The 18662-nt window shown below is 36.0% G+C and overlaps 1 protein-coding gene across 10 annotated transcripts in view; it reads left to right on the plus strand.

Annotated features, from left to right (window-relative positions):
• MYO3B (myosin IIIB) overlaps nt 1-18662 on the plus strand; it is a 237898-nt gene that overhangs the window by 20159 nt on the left and 199077 nt on the right. For all 10 annotated transcript variants that reach the window (XM_071811054.1, XM_071811056.1, XM_071811057.1 and 7 more), the window contains exons 4-8: nt 7097-7280; nt 8801-8935; nt 11921-12025; nt 12285-12384; nt 16028-16104. In XM_071811054.1, the coding sequence (XP_071667155.1) occupies nt 7097-7280; nt 8801-8935; nt 11921-12025; nt 12285-12384; nt 16028-16104 (601 nt within the window). The remainder of the gene's footprint in view (nt 1-7096; nt 7281-8800; nt 8936-11920; nt 12026-12284; nt 12385-16027; nt 16105-18662) is intronic.

An 18662-nucleotide genomic window follows, 5' to 3' on the forward strand; every position in this document is an offset into this window, starting at 1 on the left:
TGGGATTTTTGGCAATAGAAATGCCACTGCTCAGAACTTCCTGTTTAAGTTCTTGATTTTAACTGGCTTTCAGATATTTGGATCTGCTCTTGAATGATAATTTCTGCTTAATATTTTTTGGGTCTTTCTGGTTTTCATTGTTACATCTATAATGTAAAAATTACAAACTGTATAATGGTAATTGACTAGATGCATAATTTTATTCAACATTTTGTCCTCAGAATTGTAGATATAGAACTGATTAATTAGCAGTCAAACAAATAAAATGTGTTGTAGTTCCTCATGAATGATCAAGGGCTTTATTTTCAGTGGTACTTAAAACTTCACTAGACATTTCTATTGATTTCTATGTTAGTAGCAGGATACCCTTTACCTCATGGGACAAGACTATGCTGCAAAAATACTTCGTTTATCATGTGCAGGAAGTGATTTTTTTCAATAATTTGAATCTCAGCAAAGCATTCAGTCTTTCACTACTGAATACAATTTTCTCTGTGGGTCCCAGCTTCCATTATAGGTTTTCTTAAACGCACAATACCTCCCGGAAACCTTGAAAGTGTCTTTTTTTCCCCATTAGTAATACATTTTGCTAATTTTGTGAAAACAAAAGAAAAATGTATTTTTTGCACATCAATGAGGAAGTGCAGATTTGCTTGACTAGTCACCTCTGAGAAATATGTGATCTTTATATGCCTTGACTTGACCATATTTTTGTTTAATTTCCAATGTCAACACTGATCTTAGTTTATTTATGTCGAACTTCAGTGAAACTGTCTTTTGAAGCTTTGTGAGAAAATCCTTCCTCATGAAGACTGCAACCAGATTTGACAGAAAAGCAGAAATCCCCCAAATCCTACTGTTTTCACAAAAATCTGTGCCAGGCTAGAGGAATAAACTGTAAGCAGTGTCCCCTTTGAGGAGGGGATACAGGTTGAATTTTGTCCTTGATACATTCTGCTTTGGTTGTTCCACCCATGTGCTAACAATTCCAGCTTAGCTACAGCAGATGTTGTCTTTTGGGGGTATCACAGGAAAGAAAGAAAGAATGACAATATGGTCGGAAATTAAAAAGATGCAGATTTATCAGTTAATTAGCTCATTGCTCAGGAAACAAACTTCTTAGTGGCTTTCTTAGTTTTGTGAATTACTGTTTACAAATCTTTCCACTCTAGTGACATTTCAGCTTTTGTGTGTATTTAGAGAAGTTGAGCTATGGTAAACCAGAATAAAGCATATTGAATCTGTGAAATCCAATGAAAATGAGTGGGATTGAATGATTCTAACTGAAATAAATTTGATTGCTAATATAATACCATTGCTATCAGTGAAGATCAGATAGAACAATCAGAGCACCAAGAAACTTTCTGAAGTACTAGTGATAATTTTTATTAAAAAAGATGGAGTGGCTTGAGTTCACCATCATCTTCAAGACCTTCCTGCTCTAGAAAACCTCAGTGTTTGCTTGTTCTGTTTCTGATTCTGCAGTAGACTGAGGCAGTGTTTAATTAAAAACTTAAAGTGCATAGCCACATTCTATGCATGCTAAGCAGATCTCTTTAAGGCAAATATTACACTGTTTGCAAGTCCCATTCAACTAGAAAATGGTTTGAGGTGACACAAGCTGCTATGACTGTTGTAGACAGCAGATGACACTAAACCATGGGTCTGTGGAAAGAGAGAAGCAACTTCAGAATGAATTCCTGGGAACCAGAAGAAACCTGATTTTTGAGGCAGATGCAGTGATGAAGGACCCAAGATGCCAGTCGTGTTGCCTGAACTCTGTGGAAGACGGAAGTTTATCAAGGGTGTTGTGGTACTTGCCTGGGAGTCCCAGGATGAGGTGCTAAATAGTTTTGAAGTAGAATAACTTCTTCGTGACCCAGCAACAGAGTCAGGAGTGCCTCCTGATCTGACAGGCCATCAGGAAAGATTGAAAATGCATACCCAGTAGGAAGAGCTTTAGATTTGCAGGGGAGCTGGTCAGGACCAAGCTGTGCATCCCAGATCTCTGTGAAACTGAGTGTGAGGATGTATTTGCCCATCCAGAGCAGTCTTCTGTTTGATTGATATGAACAAAACAGAAATGATCAATCACTATTGGACAAAGGTCAGTGCTTTACTCTTGAATACAAGAGTGCAGTAAGAGCTTACTTATAAACATTTGTAATGCAACAGATTATGATGCAATGAATCTAAATGAAAACATGCAACTGGATTGTCTGGACTAGGCACATATATCTTTCCTACCATGTATTTCCCAGGATATTAGTGTAGAGTTTTCTGGTTTAGACTTAAACATTTGATCCAAGAATTTGAATTAAGATTATAATCTTACAAATGCTAGTGGTTCAGAACTGGTTTAGGAGTGGGGTTGTGAAATTTTCACCAATTGATTAAAGTGCTCAAAAATCAAGTTGTTTTTTTCATTTTATTTCTAGAGAAGGAGGTGACACTTAGATTTCTCTGCCATGATGTCAGTAGCTGTTCTGTGGGCAGTTTATTATGGCTGATCCTAGGAATGAGGTTGTGTTTCATGCTTTGATGAACTGGAAGCGTAGACAAGAGGGCAAACATTCACAATGCTTTGCTCAAAAGTAGCTTTTGAACACAATCCATTGCCACTGGTTATCACTCTGTTTCGGCCCTCTGGCAGCTCTTACAAATCTAAAAGCTTAGATTACTCAGTCCATCCATATAAAGGAAGCAGAAGGAAGTAACAAAGATATTCCTGAATTTAAAGGACTTTACATAGAGAAAGAGAGTGTATGTAAGTTAATAAAGTTTAAGTTGGAATATGTGGAAAGGGGGAGCGTGTTTCCCAATTACATCCTCTCTGCCTCCGATTTGAACACCCACAGTGTCAATTTCATGGTTTGTATATTCAGCAGAAACTTGTTCTGTGAACTGAATTTAGCGGGAGTGTTTTCAGGGATCTACCTTTCATCTATAAATAATAGCAGTTCTATCCTGATTGTCCTATTTTTCCCTTATGTTGGCCTAGTGAAACAATGTGATCAGTAAAGTATGTTTCTAATTGTTTACAAGTTGTATAGGATCAGTAAAAGCTTTTGAACATTTATCCTTCTCCTTCATCTCCTTCCATCACCAGCCTTTATCTCGGGAAGGACTACGCACATCATGTTCCGCAGTCTCTTTCTGAGACCAACTGAGAACATTTATAGCATGGTGTGTTGATGGATTCTTTTGCATGCTTTATTTCAAGATATTGACATCCGCTTTGTTTTAACCTAGCCAGTGAGAAACAGCAGGAGAAGACTAGCAGAGGAAGCTGTTCTCACTATTGATTTTCTTGTGCCTTTTGGTGGTTCATTAATTCCTCTAACAGTTGTTTCTTAGAGAGCTAGCTGGGTTGTGACCATTACTAGGCAGGAGAATAGGGGCTGTCATGGCTGGGTGAAACAGTAGCTTAAAATGTCAGCTTTGCCTTCTGAATTCTTCTATTTATGAGATTTTAATTTAGTATGGAAGCAATATTGAGCTCCCTATGAATAGTGAAATACCTCCAGTTTGAATATGACACCTGTTTCACAAGAGAGAGAAGAAGGGTTAGACTAATAAGAACATTGCAAAAATTAGCCCTGTGCATGATTTCATGTTATGGAAACAGTATGTTAGATTTTATTTCACTAGTATTGTATGTTATTGCTATTTGTTATTTGCTATAATTTCTTTTACGTTATCTTTTATATCAAACATGACATGCAGTCTCTTTGTCTTAGGGATACTGTTAAGTGGTGATAATATGCAATCATTGACTCTCATGTTGATCTTAGAGAAATATTTTCTTTATATGTAGATAAATGTTATTTGCACATTTGCCTGGCTTTCATCTAAGTTAGTCTGTCATGCCTGGTCTGACTTAATTTGTTCTGACTGTTACAAATTCTCAAAATAGAAAAATCCAGGTGTTACAAAGAAAACCATTAAATTTACTTTATTGATGAAGAGTATCCCTTTTCATGGATAAATGAAAGAAACCCTGTCAATGGCTGAAGTGTGTTAATAATTTTTGGCCTTACCATATTGTTTGTCTTGGTTCATCAACTTTTACAAGATTTATTTTAGGTTAGTATATTATCTCAGCTTTAAAAAGAATCATGCTATTTGCCCCTATTTCAGCTTGAGAGCCATTTGACTAGACTCTATCAAGTTGTCCTTACTTTTGCTTTGCATTCTGTCTCTTCCCAGTTATGCAAAACAGGGTTTGGTAGAGTGCTGTGGGCTTGTTGATAGCAGATAGTCACTCCTCAAATAGCATAAGTATGTGCAGTCCCAAATAGCTTTGTGTAAGATATTCTCCATCCAGTAGAGTTAATTGCCAAAGTGTAATTTTTCAGCATCTGGTGTGGGCTATTTTGCTTGCCTGCATGGAACAGATTTAACCAGGGAGAAATTTTCTCCAGCTGGTGGTAGAAATAATGAAATTCTGGTAATCAGTAGGTCTCTAATAGGTTGAGGTTCCCTCCAGGGAGGGCATTGCTAAGTTTTTCACAGCTAGAAGCCACTTTCTGTGCATCATTTCAAAGCCCAGAGAGGTGTGGGGCATGAAAGGAGAAATTTCAGCTTCAGCATTTTAGTGTTGAGGTCTTCTGAATGTGGGGTTGTTGTAAAAGTGGCTGCATTCGTCTGTAACTTTTCACTGTAGAAATAAAAAGTAATGGCAGTCCTTGTTAAAACAAGGGTGTCTCATTTTCTGAGGCTCAGTAAATCAGGAAAAGCACAAATTAACTTTACAACTTTGGCTTTTTCCTTTAACATTTACATTTTATGTTAAAAATAAAACAAAAAACCCACAAACAAACAAAACCCACAAACACCTGCAAACACCAGATTTTACAGTATTGAAGATAATAGCAGATACTGTTCTTTTCGTTTTTTTGTATTGTAATGCATTCACATCTCTCATAGGAATGTCGTAAGGGTTACTATGTTGTATTCAATGGGCACTTTCACCTCTGGCAGATACGGAACCTCATTTAAATATGTATTGTTTAAGAAGATGCTGTTTTAGTTTAAGCAGAAGAGGTTTATGGTGCATATTTGGAAAATCTGATTCCATGCAATACATAAACATGCCACCTCTAAATGCTGCCTTATTATCACAATGCATAGAAGTACTCACAGACTAAAATTTTTCTTCACTCCTCCACCAGGACTCCATCTGCAACAATTTTGCATTAGATTTTATTTTGTCAACATTGTCTTCTGGTATGAAGAAATGTTAATGTATTTCAAAAATTTGAAGATACCATTTCAATGGTTACTTATTAATCAGAACAAAAGCGGGCAATGACACTAAGTGGCTTTGGTTATTTTTGTTTGTTTGTTTGGGGGTTTTTGTTTGTTTGATTTTAAGAAAAAACATTTATCCACAACAGCTGCTTGCAGAAAGGCAGAATAATAAATATTACATCAGTACAAAGAGTGCTATGCATCATTTTTTGGGCAATCTGTCTGAGGGCAGTTGTTATAGTGACCACAAAATAAATATCAGTCTCTCACTTTTTTTTTTGAGGGGGTAAGGTTGCATCAGAGATGTTTGCCATCTGTTCTTTGCTGCTTTGTATGTGAATGTAGCGTTTCTCCTAAAACATTAAAATCACGCATGTTCAATATGTTTGTGTTATTTGGTGCCTTTTTTTTTTTTTTTTTTTTTTTAACCTGAAATGGAACTGTTCCAATTTTTGTTTGTATTCACTACCACCCCTCCCTCTTACAAGTAAACCTTGCTCTTCTGTCTGGCTTATCAGGAGCTACATGTCTGTGGCTGCTGTCTCAGTGGTTGTAGTACAATCTGTTCGCTGATTTCAGGGAAGTCTTTCACCTGACCTGCTTCTCTGTTGAGGTGCTAACTGTATGAGTTCAGAATACTGTTCTCTTCTTGTGGCGTGCTGTATTGGATCCAAGCAGTAAGAAGCTGTCCTAATAACTTACATTATTGACCCATAACAGATACATGACATTGACACTAGATTTTTTTTTTGCCTTCCCTTCTTCTTTTACTTTATTTTCTTTGCCTTTTTTGGTCAAGACACCAAAACAATTTGGTGTATTATTTGGCACCATTTGTGCTAATACAGTTTTAACCAAGGAGGGAAATAGAGGTTTTCTCTAAATGGGTCTGCCATTGTTTAAAAAAAGATGATGCATCTTCTGACCTGACATTGGTAGCAGCCATGTTTTGTGCATGCTATATGGTAAATTGCTTTAACAACATGTAAACATTTTGTCTTAGAGTCTAAAGGAATTTTAAAATTTCTTTTAGAAAGGAACGAAGCATGTAAATGAGTTTTTGCTTCCGTTTTGAATCTGCGCTGTATGTGAATCTGCACACAGGCTATTTTTTTCTCTATCATTGACAGAAAGCATCATTATTTCTTTAATCAGATTGAAGAGCTGCTACTTAATTCCTTATTAACTTATGAGTTTCCCCAGCCAGCTTACATTTCTTTCTGACTAAATTTCTCATGCCAGGTAGTTGTCACTGATGCTTGAAATAGGGAAGAGATAAATAAGACAAAACGTTTTAAAAATTGTTTCAAACAGGTTTGCAGATATCAGACATGCCTAGAAAAAAAGGGCTCAAACCTTAAAATTCAAGTGTACATTTGAGGTGCTAGTTGATCCATGTCTAGAAATCAAAAGTTTTTGCAGTCACATATGGTGTTGTTTCACTCAGCCTACTGCTCATGCCTCATTTGATGGAGCCCAGGGTATGGTTGGCTTTTGAGATTGCAAGCACATATTGCTGGCTCATGTTGAGCTCCTTATGAACCAACACCTCCAAGTCCTCCTCAGGGCTGCTCTCAATCCATTCTCTGCCCAGCCTGTATATGTGCTTGGGATTGCCCTGACCTATGTGCAGGACTTGGCCTTGTTGAACTTCATGAGGTTCACAGGCCCACCTCTCTAGCCTGTCAGGGTCTCTCTGGATGGCATCCCATGCCTCCAGCATGTTGACCACACCACACAACTTTGTGTTGTCAGCAAACTCTGGTTTCTTTATCATAAGACGAATTCTTTAGTACAGTTACTTGGTACTTCTCACTGTATATGTATCTGCTTTGTTTTCCAGGAAGCCGTTGTATGGTTTATTTCAGTGTAATTCCAGTATGATTGGACTAGAATCATTAGCCGATCCCTCAGATACCTGGGAAATTATAGAGACTATTGGGAAAGGCACTTATGGTAAAGTCTATAAGGTTGCCAATAAGAAAGATGGGAGTCTGGCAGCAGTAAAGATTCTGGATCCTATCAGTGTAAGTAAAAAATATTGAACTGTAACTTCATTGTTAATTTAAAAGAAATCTCAAACAGGGTTGAAAGGTAAATCAAATGTGTAAGATATTGAAAGTGTCCCAAAAGGAAGAATTTGGCAGAATGCATTGGCAGAAGGAGTTTGGTACCAGCATCTGAAAGCTGCAACTTACAGTGTCATCATCTTGTATGTTATTTGAAGGCAGCATTTGCCTAGTTCCTTTTTTAGGTCTATGTAATTCTTCTGGTACAAATTTAGACATCTGTGCTTGGAGCGTGCAAATGATAAGAAGGCACAGAGGCATTCCTCTTGGGGGCTTGCTATAGTAGGAAAAATACAAGATGCTGTTAATCTTAATGTTCTTATTTTATTCTGTGTACTCCGTAAAATAATTTCTTTTTCCATCCCTGAAGTACTGTGATCTTTAGGCTATTTTATAGTTATATTTTATAAGTGGATAATACTGTGAGGCAATAGTTAAGATAAAAATGGTCAAAGAGCACAGCCCAAATTCTCAGAGGTAGTTCTGTGCCAGTTGAAGTTTTAGCGGGTATTAAAAGTCTATCTTCCCTCAAGAACTAAAGCCATAGTTTTCAATGGAAGATTTAATGGGCAGCTGCTCAGGCTGGATCAAGCTGGAGTTCGATCACAACACTTGGGCTAAAATATTTACTAGGAAAAGTTACATTTCTGTCATCTACTACTACTTAAGTCCATCTTGGTTTTCTTTTGTATAAATCTGAGGAAGGTAATAAATAAGATTATTCCCTTTTCAGCAAAATGAAAAAAAAAAAAGGCAAATTCATGTAAGAGCTTAAATTTTTTAATAGCCACAGTCTATGCAGAAACAATGAAAGTTTCAGTGCTTAAGTACTGTTCTGAGTTGTGGCCTGTGTGCTGATATTAAACAATATTTTGTAATTGTCACAGAATTCTGTCATTAACAAATATATACTAACATTTGCTTGTTTCATGGGTTTTGTTTTGTCTCTCTTTAATTGTTTCTGGTGTATGTCTTTTCCTCACAGGAATGTCTATGTTTTTAGTGATGTCTGTTTTGAGATTTTATGAAATTTTTCTCTGTTTGGACACATCTAATGACTATAGAAAAAAGAATGAATCAAAGGTTCATGTATTTACCTCTGTCTACACATTAAAAAATATACAGGTTTAAAAACAGGTTAGGAAATAACAGATTTCTTATTTAGACAGCTGAGCAAAGTTAAGTATAATTTTTACTTTCCTGATTAAGTATATTATGTACCAAAAGAATCCTTGAAGGACAACTGCTTGCTTTACACAGTGTTCATATTTTTGTATGTAAAAAAAAGCAAAAGTGGAATGATTTGGTGTGGATTAAATTTACAGTATCGGGTGAGTACTTTCACATGCATTAAAGTAAAACCATATAAAAGTACAAACTAGTTGAAAATATTGTTCTTTTTATCCATGAGAGTTTGTTCTTGATTTGTGTGGACTTCCTGTGTTTATATGTTCTGTGTCTTTGTGTTTTTCATTTAGGATGTAGATGAAGAAATTGAAGCAGAATATAATATTTTGCAGTTTCTTCCCAATCATCCTAATGTTGTTAGATTTTATGGGATGTTTTACAAAGCAGATCAATATGTGGGAGGACAACTCTGGCTAGTTCTTGAGGTAAAAACGTTTTAATAACTTTACATCTTAACTAGAAAATGTTGTCAGGTTGCTGTTTTTTATTGCTAGAAGAGTCACAGGCTTTCATGATTCTCTGGTTGGGGCCATTAATCAAAGGACCAGTGATAGATGATGTATGGTAGCCTACTGTTTAAAGTCACATCCAAACTTAAACTTTGATTAATAGGGAATGTCCTTGCATTTTATTTCTGTTCAAGTTGCTCCATTCTACCTCCAAAGCAAGCAAATCTTTTTGTTGAGAATGGTTTGTCTAAAACGAGCTTGATTTTTTTTCATGTTGGAGGAAGCATTAGACAAGACATTTCTTTTAGCTTTTGGAGAGCTCAAGCACTTGAGGGGAATGCAGAAGATGATGAAGTAGTAACATGAAGGACAGTTAATGAATGTGCTGCCTATTGCAAAAATGAACAGAGAAAATGTAATGGGAAAATCTATTTTGTGGTAATTTAAAACTAGAGGCTGGTTGTTTTGAAAATCTAGCAACAGAAATGCCTTCTATTAACTCTTCTTGTTCAGTGGCAATCAGCATTCTTGCAATGAAAATTGTATTATGGTGGTCTTGTTTCCAGTTAAGTGGCTGCCAAGGATTGTTGCACGATGATTTCTTCTGGATGTGTTCTAGGCTTAATTGTTACAGAGCTTTGCATAGGCCAAGAAATAACAGACCATTCAAACTTTTCTCTCTAACTAGACTGGTAAAACTTAGCATTCACTTTTTAATTACTGATTGTTTTAGAAATTCCACTCCCTGTTCTTGAATGGTAACTGGAATCAGAATAGGGAGTCTTTATTTCCGCTTTAAGTTGTGGAATCCCCACAATAATCTGAGTTCTGTGTGCTGCAGAATTATGTAGCTTGAATGAAAACTTTTGGATGTGTTTCATCTTAAATTTCAGTAACTATTAAAAAAAGGATCTTTAGTATTTTTGGTTTACTATTGTTCTTTATTGTATGCCTGTTGGCTTTGTGTTGAGTTTGGGCTTGGTTTCCCATGTAGTTTCTTTTTCAGTACAAATGTATATCCAACAGATGCACCACATGTGGTATGCCATGTAACAAAATTTTGTGAAGCAAAATTGTGACATGTTCTATGTAGCAAAATAGAATATGGAATTAGAGAGAGTTAGGTGTTTGTACAGACCTTATCAATCAAGTATGTTTCTTTTGCGTATTTTTTGGTGCACATTAGCCAAAGTTTTGCAGAAATTTGATGTTAAAAAATTGTGTTTTCCTTATACGAATAAATTTACCAGACAAGGCAAACTATTTTTCCCTTGGAATTTACATGCCAATTTATGTGTGCTTTGCAGTTACTTTTTATATTATAAATGAATGACATTTTTTTCAGTAAAAGGGAATGTACAAAGTACTCAGACTTTGATCCCTGAGTCTTTGATGAAATATTATATTCATTGGATGGGTGACTTTCAAAATTTATAATAAAAAGGTGGAATTTTTTTCTTTACTTTAGGCCCAATTTTGCCATTTTACTCCCTATAAGCAGGATCTTACTTTGATAAATGCCTAGGAAAAAGAAGGGTAGCAAAAGTTGCCACTGTAAATATTTTTAGGAAGATGCAGTTCTGGGATAGGTGTAACATAGACAATTGTAAAGCAAGCTTCCCTCCTTTTCCATTTGAATGTGCTTCAGTTCACTTCTGCACTTCAATAGTCTTTGTGGGATATTTTTATTTTCAGTCAGTCATTCATTTAACATATGCTACCCAACAGCTCTCAGTCTGTATAATTTTTCAGTCACAGCCATCTTGGGATTTTTTTTTAAGTGAGGGTATACATTTCTATATTTTATTTGCAGGCTAGAGATAAGTTTAGTACAGCCTGTCTCAAGGTAACATTTTGTGAAATTAAAGCAATAAACAAAAATCTTTGACTTAATGGCTTGTCAGCAAATGGTTAAACATAGGAAGAAAAATATGCACTTGCTAGATGATTAAGTTCTCCTGTAAGTACATTCGATGACTGATATTGAGCTGAATGCTCCCACCTAACTGATTTTTAAAAAAAAATATATAAATATATATATAAAAATATAAAATTATATATTTATATATATTTTTATATATATAAAAATCCCTACTAAGGAATGGAAAAGTTAAGTCAAATGCCTGCAGAACTTAAATGTTTTAAGTTATGAAATTTTGCTTCAAAGACTTATTTACATAAAGGATTTCTTGTTTATCATGTGACTTGTCCTTTCCATGAACTAAAACTTTTAGTCAAGTAAAATTTTTTGATGCAAGGGGTAGGAAAATACCAACATATCACAGAAATTAGTGATTGAACTGACACACAGTTTGTAAAAACTATTTGAGAGTTGTAAAACTTAATGGGAAATGCTTGCAAGAAGCTGCTTTTCTGGATCAGGATGTTTCATCTCAGTTGTTGGCAGCACATGCCATCAAATCTGAGTATAGAGATATGGCTTCTGTCTACTTTATATTGCCTGCCAGCAGGAGCATTGATGGAGTGAAAGTTTAAAATGACTATAATTTGTTGCCTCCCAGTTATCAAGACCATCAATCTTTTCAGTCTTGCCTTTTCTTTGCACAAAAGCAGTTTTCCAAAAAGACAATGCAGGTATTATCATGAAAATACTCAAATAATGTAAATTATATGTATAAATCCTCTTTTAACAACAAAATACAGTCCTGTTCATAACATTTTTATTTTTAGCTACATTTTACAAATTATAATTCTTAATCTTCAGTTTTCATTTCCTTCCCCCCCACCCAAGCTGCTGTGATTTATTATTAACATTGCTAATAAAATATATTCTAAGGTGGGATGACAACATAAGTAATTGCAGGGTAAAAATCTAGTTGTTCCCAGTCTTGTGTTGTAGTGCAGTTTTGCACAGTAGGTGTTTACAGCATAAACGAGTATATTGAGTAACTGAGGACTTGTCTTGCTTTTTTTCCCCCCTTGCAACTCCCCCCTTCCCAGCTGTGCAATGGAGGTTCTGTCACAGAGCTTGTCAAAAGCCTGCTGAAGTGTGGCCAACGCTTGGATGAAGCTATAATCTCATACATCTTATATGGTGCTCTCTTGGTAAGGATATTCATTGGGCTTGTAATGACAGCAGAGGGTGCAATTTACTCATCTCATACATACATTTTCCATTTATGAAGTATGGTAATGTTGACAATATTATGTGGGCTATTCTAGCAGCAGGGCTTGTATCAAGCATGTAATCCGGTGGACAGATGTTTCTATAGAGTACGGGCAGATTGTCTTCATTACATTCCCTAATAATAGGGTAATTGTCTTTAACTAAGGGAATAAACTTATTTTTGTTACTGGTATGTAGGGCCTTCAGCATTTACACAATAACCGGATCATTCATCGTGATGTGAAAGGGAACAACATTCTCCTGACAACAGAAGGTGGAGTCAAGCTCGTTGACTTTGGTAATGACCCCTTCCCATTTGTTTTCTTATTGTGTGCAGTTTAGCCAAAGGCATCTGTTTGCTTTCCCCTGGGAATGCAGAGTGCCATAGTGAAAGAGTTTTGCAGAAGGATATTTCATTATTTTAACAAGAAAAAATGGAAGAGGAACCTTATAGAGCAAGAATAAAAATTCTAACAAAAATCAGTAGTAGACTTTTGACTTAGAAACTTAAACATAGTAATTTAATAATTTAAAATAATTCTGAAGGTACCATTTTATTTACAAAGCTCTTTTGCATTTCACAAGCAACGTCAGTTTCAAGGCAGTTGTTCTCCTCATTTAAATTTAGAGAACTTTTGCATATGAAAAGGAAACATTCTTCTCTCTGAAATCGTTTTTGCTAGCCTTAAGCGAATTTTTCCCTTAGAGCAGAAGGTTAAATGGTCCCATGGGTCCAAAACCCAGCATCCATTTAATTTGTGATTATTGCTTTTAGATTTGAGCATTACTGCTCTGGAAACATCATAAGAAACAGGGGAGATAGAGAGACAGATAGATTGATAGGTTGCTAGGTAGATAGAAGGGGACTTGGCAAAAGAATTAAACTAATTTCAGGACTTTTTCTTCCCCTTTAAACATGCACTTAGAAAAATAGAGAAATGCCTTAGTCCCTCAGATTTGTATACAATGGAATGGACAATTTTAATAAAGGTAACAGAAACAGATTATTAGTAATGTGATTTATTAATGAAACTATATGATGCCTGTGGTAATCACCACAGAGAGTAGTGTTGTGTGAATAACAGATGTTTGTTTAGCAGTGCATGAAGGTAAAGAAAAATGTTCACAAAATGAGAGTAGTGTAACGTGATGTGCCAAAAAAATCTGAAAATAGTAATATTTTTTAAAAAACTTAAAACCATTAAATGTATGCAGTGGAAAAAATGTAATAGTGATGTTGTTGTGGTATTATAAAATTAGCATAAAAATCTATTGAAGATGCTAAACTAAGGTGGGAAACTCTTTAGTGTCTTCTAGGGACAGAAATTCATTATGTTGAATGGCAAAGCCAATGATTAAAATAGTGCTGGGAGAAACATATGGCCTGAAGGAAAACTTGGAGTGAGTCCCTGACCTAGTACAGAGGAGAAAGATCCCTTCTTATTTGCCTTCTTATTTGGGGTAATTTTGGCAGTATGATCTTTGTTTGTAACTACTCCATTCTGAGAAAAGTTGGCATTTCTCCCCATAGGAAAATGTTTCTCAGATGTATCAAAGGCCTGTGCTGCAGCAGGAGCTCAGCTTGGAGCTTCCAAAGGCAGATCTGTGTGCTGCAACTCCAATGCAAAGTAACTGAGAATCTGGTGTCCCATGGGACTCCGTGATTCCACATTTAGGTTTTAGGGATTTTTTCGTACTTTTTCAGTTACAAGAGTAACACTAGGATTTTATGACAAATATTACTATCTCCAAAATAGAAATGAGTTAAATCTTGACTGTTTCCTACCACTTAACAGTTAGGAAATGCCAAGAAGTGCCCACATATGCATGGATTTCCTGACTAAAGAAGCATCAAGCACCCAGCTTTCATTAAGTTGCTATTTTTCCCGTCTAACCCACTACCATAGTCACAGAAGGGACCCTTGGAACGAATTAGGACTGAGTCACAGGTCATATTGTTCGTACAACTATTTGTCTTATTTGTTGCAGAAAGTGGAAGATATATAGTGAAAAACACAAGGAGCTTAGGAAGAGAAAGAACTCACAGTTGAGACAGTTAAATGACATCAAATTTGAGATGACTCTTGTCAGTGTTTCTCTGTGATCTTGGCAGGTCATTTGCGTCAAACATTTTAGAAGTGGCCACTCTTTTCCTCATTTTCCTGACAGCCAGTCTGAATGATCTTGTCCTCCTTTGCAGAAGAGCTGTGTGTTCTTGAACTGCAGCTGAGGTCTATTACAGCTCTACTTGAGGCATGTGAAGTGCCTGAAAGCTGAAAGATCTCCAATTAAGCACCCCAAAAGAGTGGAGGCTTTGGATATTTTTAGGCTAATCCCTGGAACTAATAATCCTCTCCCATTTTGCAGGAATGTTAAGGAGATTTATTGCTTGATGAGGAGGGAAGGAAACATGACAAAAGAAAAAGAAAATAATAATTTTAAATTTAGCATAGGGTTGGATATACTAAATAAGTAATTAGAAATCAGATTGATGGGGATAAAAAAAAATATTAAATATTTTAAAATAAATAAATATATTAAATATAAAATAAATAAATATATTAAATATCCACAAAATGAGACAGAATCTTGAAGAAAAAAAAAACAAAAACTTTATATTCAAGGCTCTACATATGGATATTGGATCACAGATAGGATTATACAGATATCCTTAATTGAGGCGCCTTTTTTTTTGCCTTTATTACATGATTTTACAACTTGCTTTTTCAATGTAACACACATTTCTTTCTTCAGCTGCTCTTGACAGCATGATATATTTGAATAAATGTTGGTCACAGTGTAAGTTGACCCAAAATGTCTGCAACTTATCATTCATTCATGCACATGCTCTCCCGCTGTCTCCCTCTCGGCTCTTTGGTATTCTGCCCTGTTTTGGAATATCCGTAGACAGCAGCTACAAATTAAACTAGCTGGAGAGAGATCAGGGTTAAATGCACAGTGGCTTGCTGTAGCTCCTTGCCATTAACTGTTTCACAGTGGTACTCAGGAAATCATTGAAGGCTTGCAATCACACTGAAAAATAAATATGGAATTGAGTTTTGGAGCAATCAAATTATTTAACTTAGGAATTATGAGTCCAATGTCTTATTTATTGGCATCAGGCAATGTGTATTATGTTTCTGCTCGGTTTTGTCTCTGGGTAATGCCATAGGAGCAGACCACTATGGTTTTTGTTTTTAAGCAATGTTAAGGTGAAATATGTTTTTAAGTCAATATTGGTTTTGTGTCAAATTACTGCAATGCTTCTGAACTCTACAGTTCAATTATTTGTTGACCAAAGCACAGAATAAGATTTGTTGTTAGAAGTTCATTCTGATTTGTTAATGTTGTTTGATACCTTTCTAGTTCTTCCTCTTTTCAGCTGTGCGTCAGTATTCCAGCCCCAGTCAGAACGCACTGAAGCACAGGCTTTGTTTTAAGCATGTGCTTAACTCCTTAAGTACAAGCTGCAGTGTGAGCTTGAGCTTCTGTGCTTTTTTCATTAGGGAAAGATTTAAGCAGGAGTCTCTGCAAAATCTCTAGCGAAGAAGCTTCCTGTCAGCAGTGTTCAGGAAGTAAACTACTGAAAGAGAAGTTTTAAAGTCAAGTTGTAATTTGAATAGTTCCTTTTTATACTCATGAAAACAGCAGGAAGACGTCTGTGATATTTAGGTGCCAATTGAATTTTTTATTTTGAATGAAAGTGCTTCAAACTGAGAGTCATTCACACACACACAAAAAATTCTCAGCAATTCTGAAGGAAAACAGCAAGCTGAAATTAATCAAACAAAGAATTCAATACAAATGCTGCACCTACTTTGGCCAGGCATTCTGCAGCTGTACTCGCAGGCTCGGGGTTTGTTTTCCAGATACTTGAAATAAACTGACTGAAATGACAGAATGAATTTGAAGCCAAGTTTTTTGAATCTATTTCATTGCAGGTGTTTCAGCCCAGCTCACCAGCACACGGCTGCGTAGAAACACCTCAGTGGGAACGCCCTTTTGGATGGCACCTGAGGTAGGCAAACATTCCTATCTGGGTTGTCTCCATTCATTGCCAAGCACACTTTGTTGCCACTTCCACATAGCAGGAGAAAAGATGTATTTTCTTCCCTGCCCTATGGCTGTTGTTCTACTTTGCATCAAGGTCCCTGTTGAGAAAAATGAATGTACTATTAGAATATACAAAATTTATTTCTAACAATCTTCTTTATTTTCTGTAGTGTTTCCAGAAAAGTACAGATAATCTGCATATAATGAGAGCATCCTTGAAAGTTTTATGACTTTCCAATCAAATACTGTATGTTTTGATGTGTTTGTCTGTGCCTCTAAATACAGACTGGGAGGAGAAAGAGGAATTCCCACAGAAAGTCTTGCTACAGGACTTTGCAAAACCCTGACTCAGCTATGTGTTCTTTAGCCTTAATCATAGACTGGGGACCTGGGCACTTAGACACAAGGATTTGCATGGATTAAAAATGGGGGAAAATAATCTACAGGCAGCCTAGCCAAGTATCTTAGACCATACTTTTACATACTATTCTGCAGACATAACCCTTTTCCTTCTATATCATGAAGCTCTAGAAAGTTTTAACACACTGTTGGAACAAAAGTCCATTATGTACTTGCTCTAAATTTAGGGTGAAAGAAGTTAATCTTTGCCCTCTCTGCTTTAAGAAACAAAACCCAATTTTGTAATGTATAGATCATGAAGTTAAAAAATAGAGAATGAAAAGGGAGTGATCTGTTTATTTGTAAATTGTTAAACCTTCATAACAGTAGTAGCCTCATTTTTGTTGAAGGCCATTAGACTTATTTGAATTTTGGGAAATTCAGGATGGAATTTGCATTTGTTACAAATGCACACAGGTCTATTTCTGTATGCCAAACAGTTAAAATTATGTAAATGTGGTTTAAAAGATTTTATACTTTTTTTTTTTAATATGTTATTTCTGTTGCTAAGGAAGGCTGATTATAGCTAAGCAGAGAAAAGAAGCTGCTGTAACGGATCCAAAATTGATCTTGCACAGTCTCACAAAGAATAGTTGATATTTTACCATCTCCATAACAACCAGTTTACGTCACAAAGGAGACACAAGATAGCTTAGAAACCATTGTGCAAGCATTATTTATGGAATCACCTTGGTTGGAGACATTCTGAAACCTTTATAAAATATTCCTCTAGACATAATGGATATATTGTGAAGTATTTTCTTGAACTCAAATTATTAGGAGTGATTTTTATGGTACCGTTTTGCTTGAATAATTGCCATCAAAGGCAGTAATCATACCCAATTTGTGTTCTCATCCTGCTTGAAAATATTAATTCTTGAGGTAAAAAGCCAAAGAAATAAGGAGAGATTTTGATCTGAAAGATTTTGACCTGACAGTACAACACACATGTAACCAAGGTATGTTATGTGCATAGCACATCAAAACAGGAACAAAAGTAGCTTTGAATGCTTCCTGTTTTGAAAAGATTTGTCAAAGCCAGTACCATAAGCATAATAAGTCATATCACATTTGCATGCCTGTGTGAGCCACACTGATCAGGCTTCATAGCTGCACCAATCTGCAAAGCAGCTGTAAGATGTTCACATACCTGTTATGCTGTTGCTGAAATGGCTTTTCAATGACAAGTTGCATAACACTTGTGCTCAAGTCACTGCAATTGCTTTCTTTGTGTTCATATAAATGACATATTTCCACTGATGTGTGAAGTGCAATGTACCTCACTTCTGGGAAGATCTTTCTGGTATTTTTAAAATGTGCAGACAATTTTTTATGTGAAAGATGGAAGATTAGGACTTCAATAAGACAAAAAACTCTGCTTGGGTAACAGCTTATTAGGAACAGTGTTTTCTAGGTGAGACTGTGGTGAGATCAGTAAAAACTAGAAAAGCACCTAAAGCTTGCAAAAATCTTGCTGCCTAAAGGTTTTGTCATAGAGTAGAATCTATGTCAAACCCCAAAATACCATAAAGTAACTGGACAGAAGTGTTGCTAATCAGAGAAACAGAAGTCATGAAGACTATGAATTTATTTATTTATTTTTAATTGGACTTTTACTATCTATGTGTGAAACATAGGACCCTCAATCAATGCATAAGGCAATCATGGGACCTCATCGTATCTAAGGGTGAGAAAGATGGATTTAATCTGAAGGGGAAGTGGAGAGGGGGAATGAAAAAGCTTGCCTTGGAGGAAGAGACAACTGGAGTGTTTCGGAGAAATGAACCTTATGAAATAAAGATGACAGGGAATACCTTCCAGGGTAAACCCCAGGAAAATAAAGCCTGGAGAAGAATGGTGTAAGATTATGCAAGCTGACAGACAGGAATAACTGAATATAAGCGGGAGACAAATATGCTGTAAACTAGAATCACTACATCAGCCTGCATCAGGATGAGTCTGTATAATGAGGAAATCCATCGTATTCCAAGATGAAGTTTGCAAAATGTATCAAAGGGCTTATATGGCCTGGTATTTGCGATAGCAAAAATTCATAGGAAAATAACAGTGACTGAGAGTGGTGTAAGGTGTTCTGTTCAGCGCAGTGTTCTTACTGGCAGCGTG

Source organism: Patagioenas fasciata, chromosome 7, assembly GCF_037038585.1.
Source record: "Patagioenas fasciata isolate bPatFas1 chromosome 7, bPatFas1.hap1, whole genome shotgun sequence".
In the NCBI taxonomy this organism is placed as follows: domain Eukaryota; kingdom Metazoa; phylum Chordata; class Aves; order Columbiformes; family Columbidae; genus Patagioenas; species Patagioenas fasciata.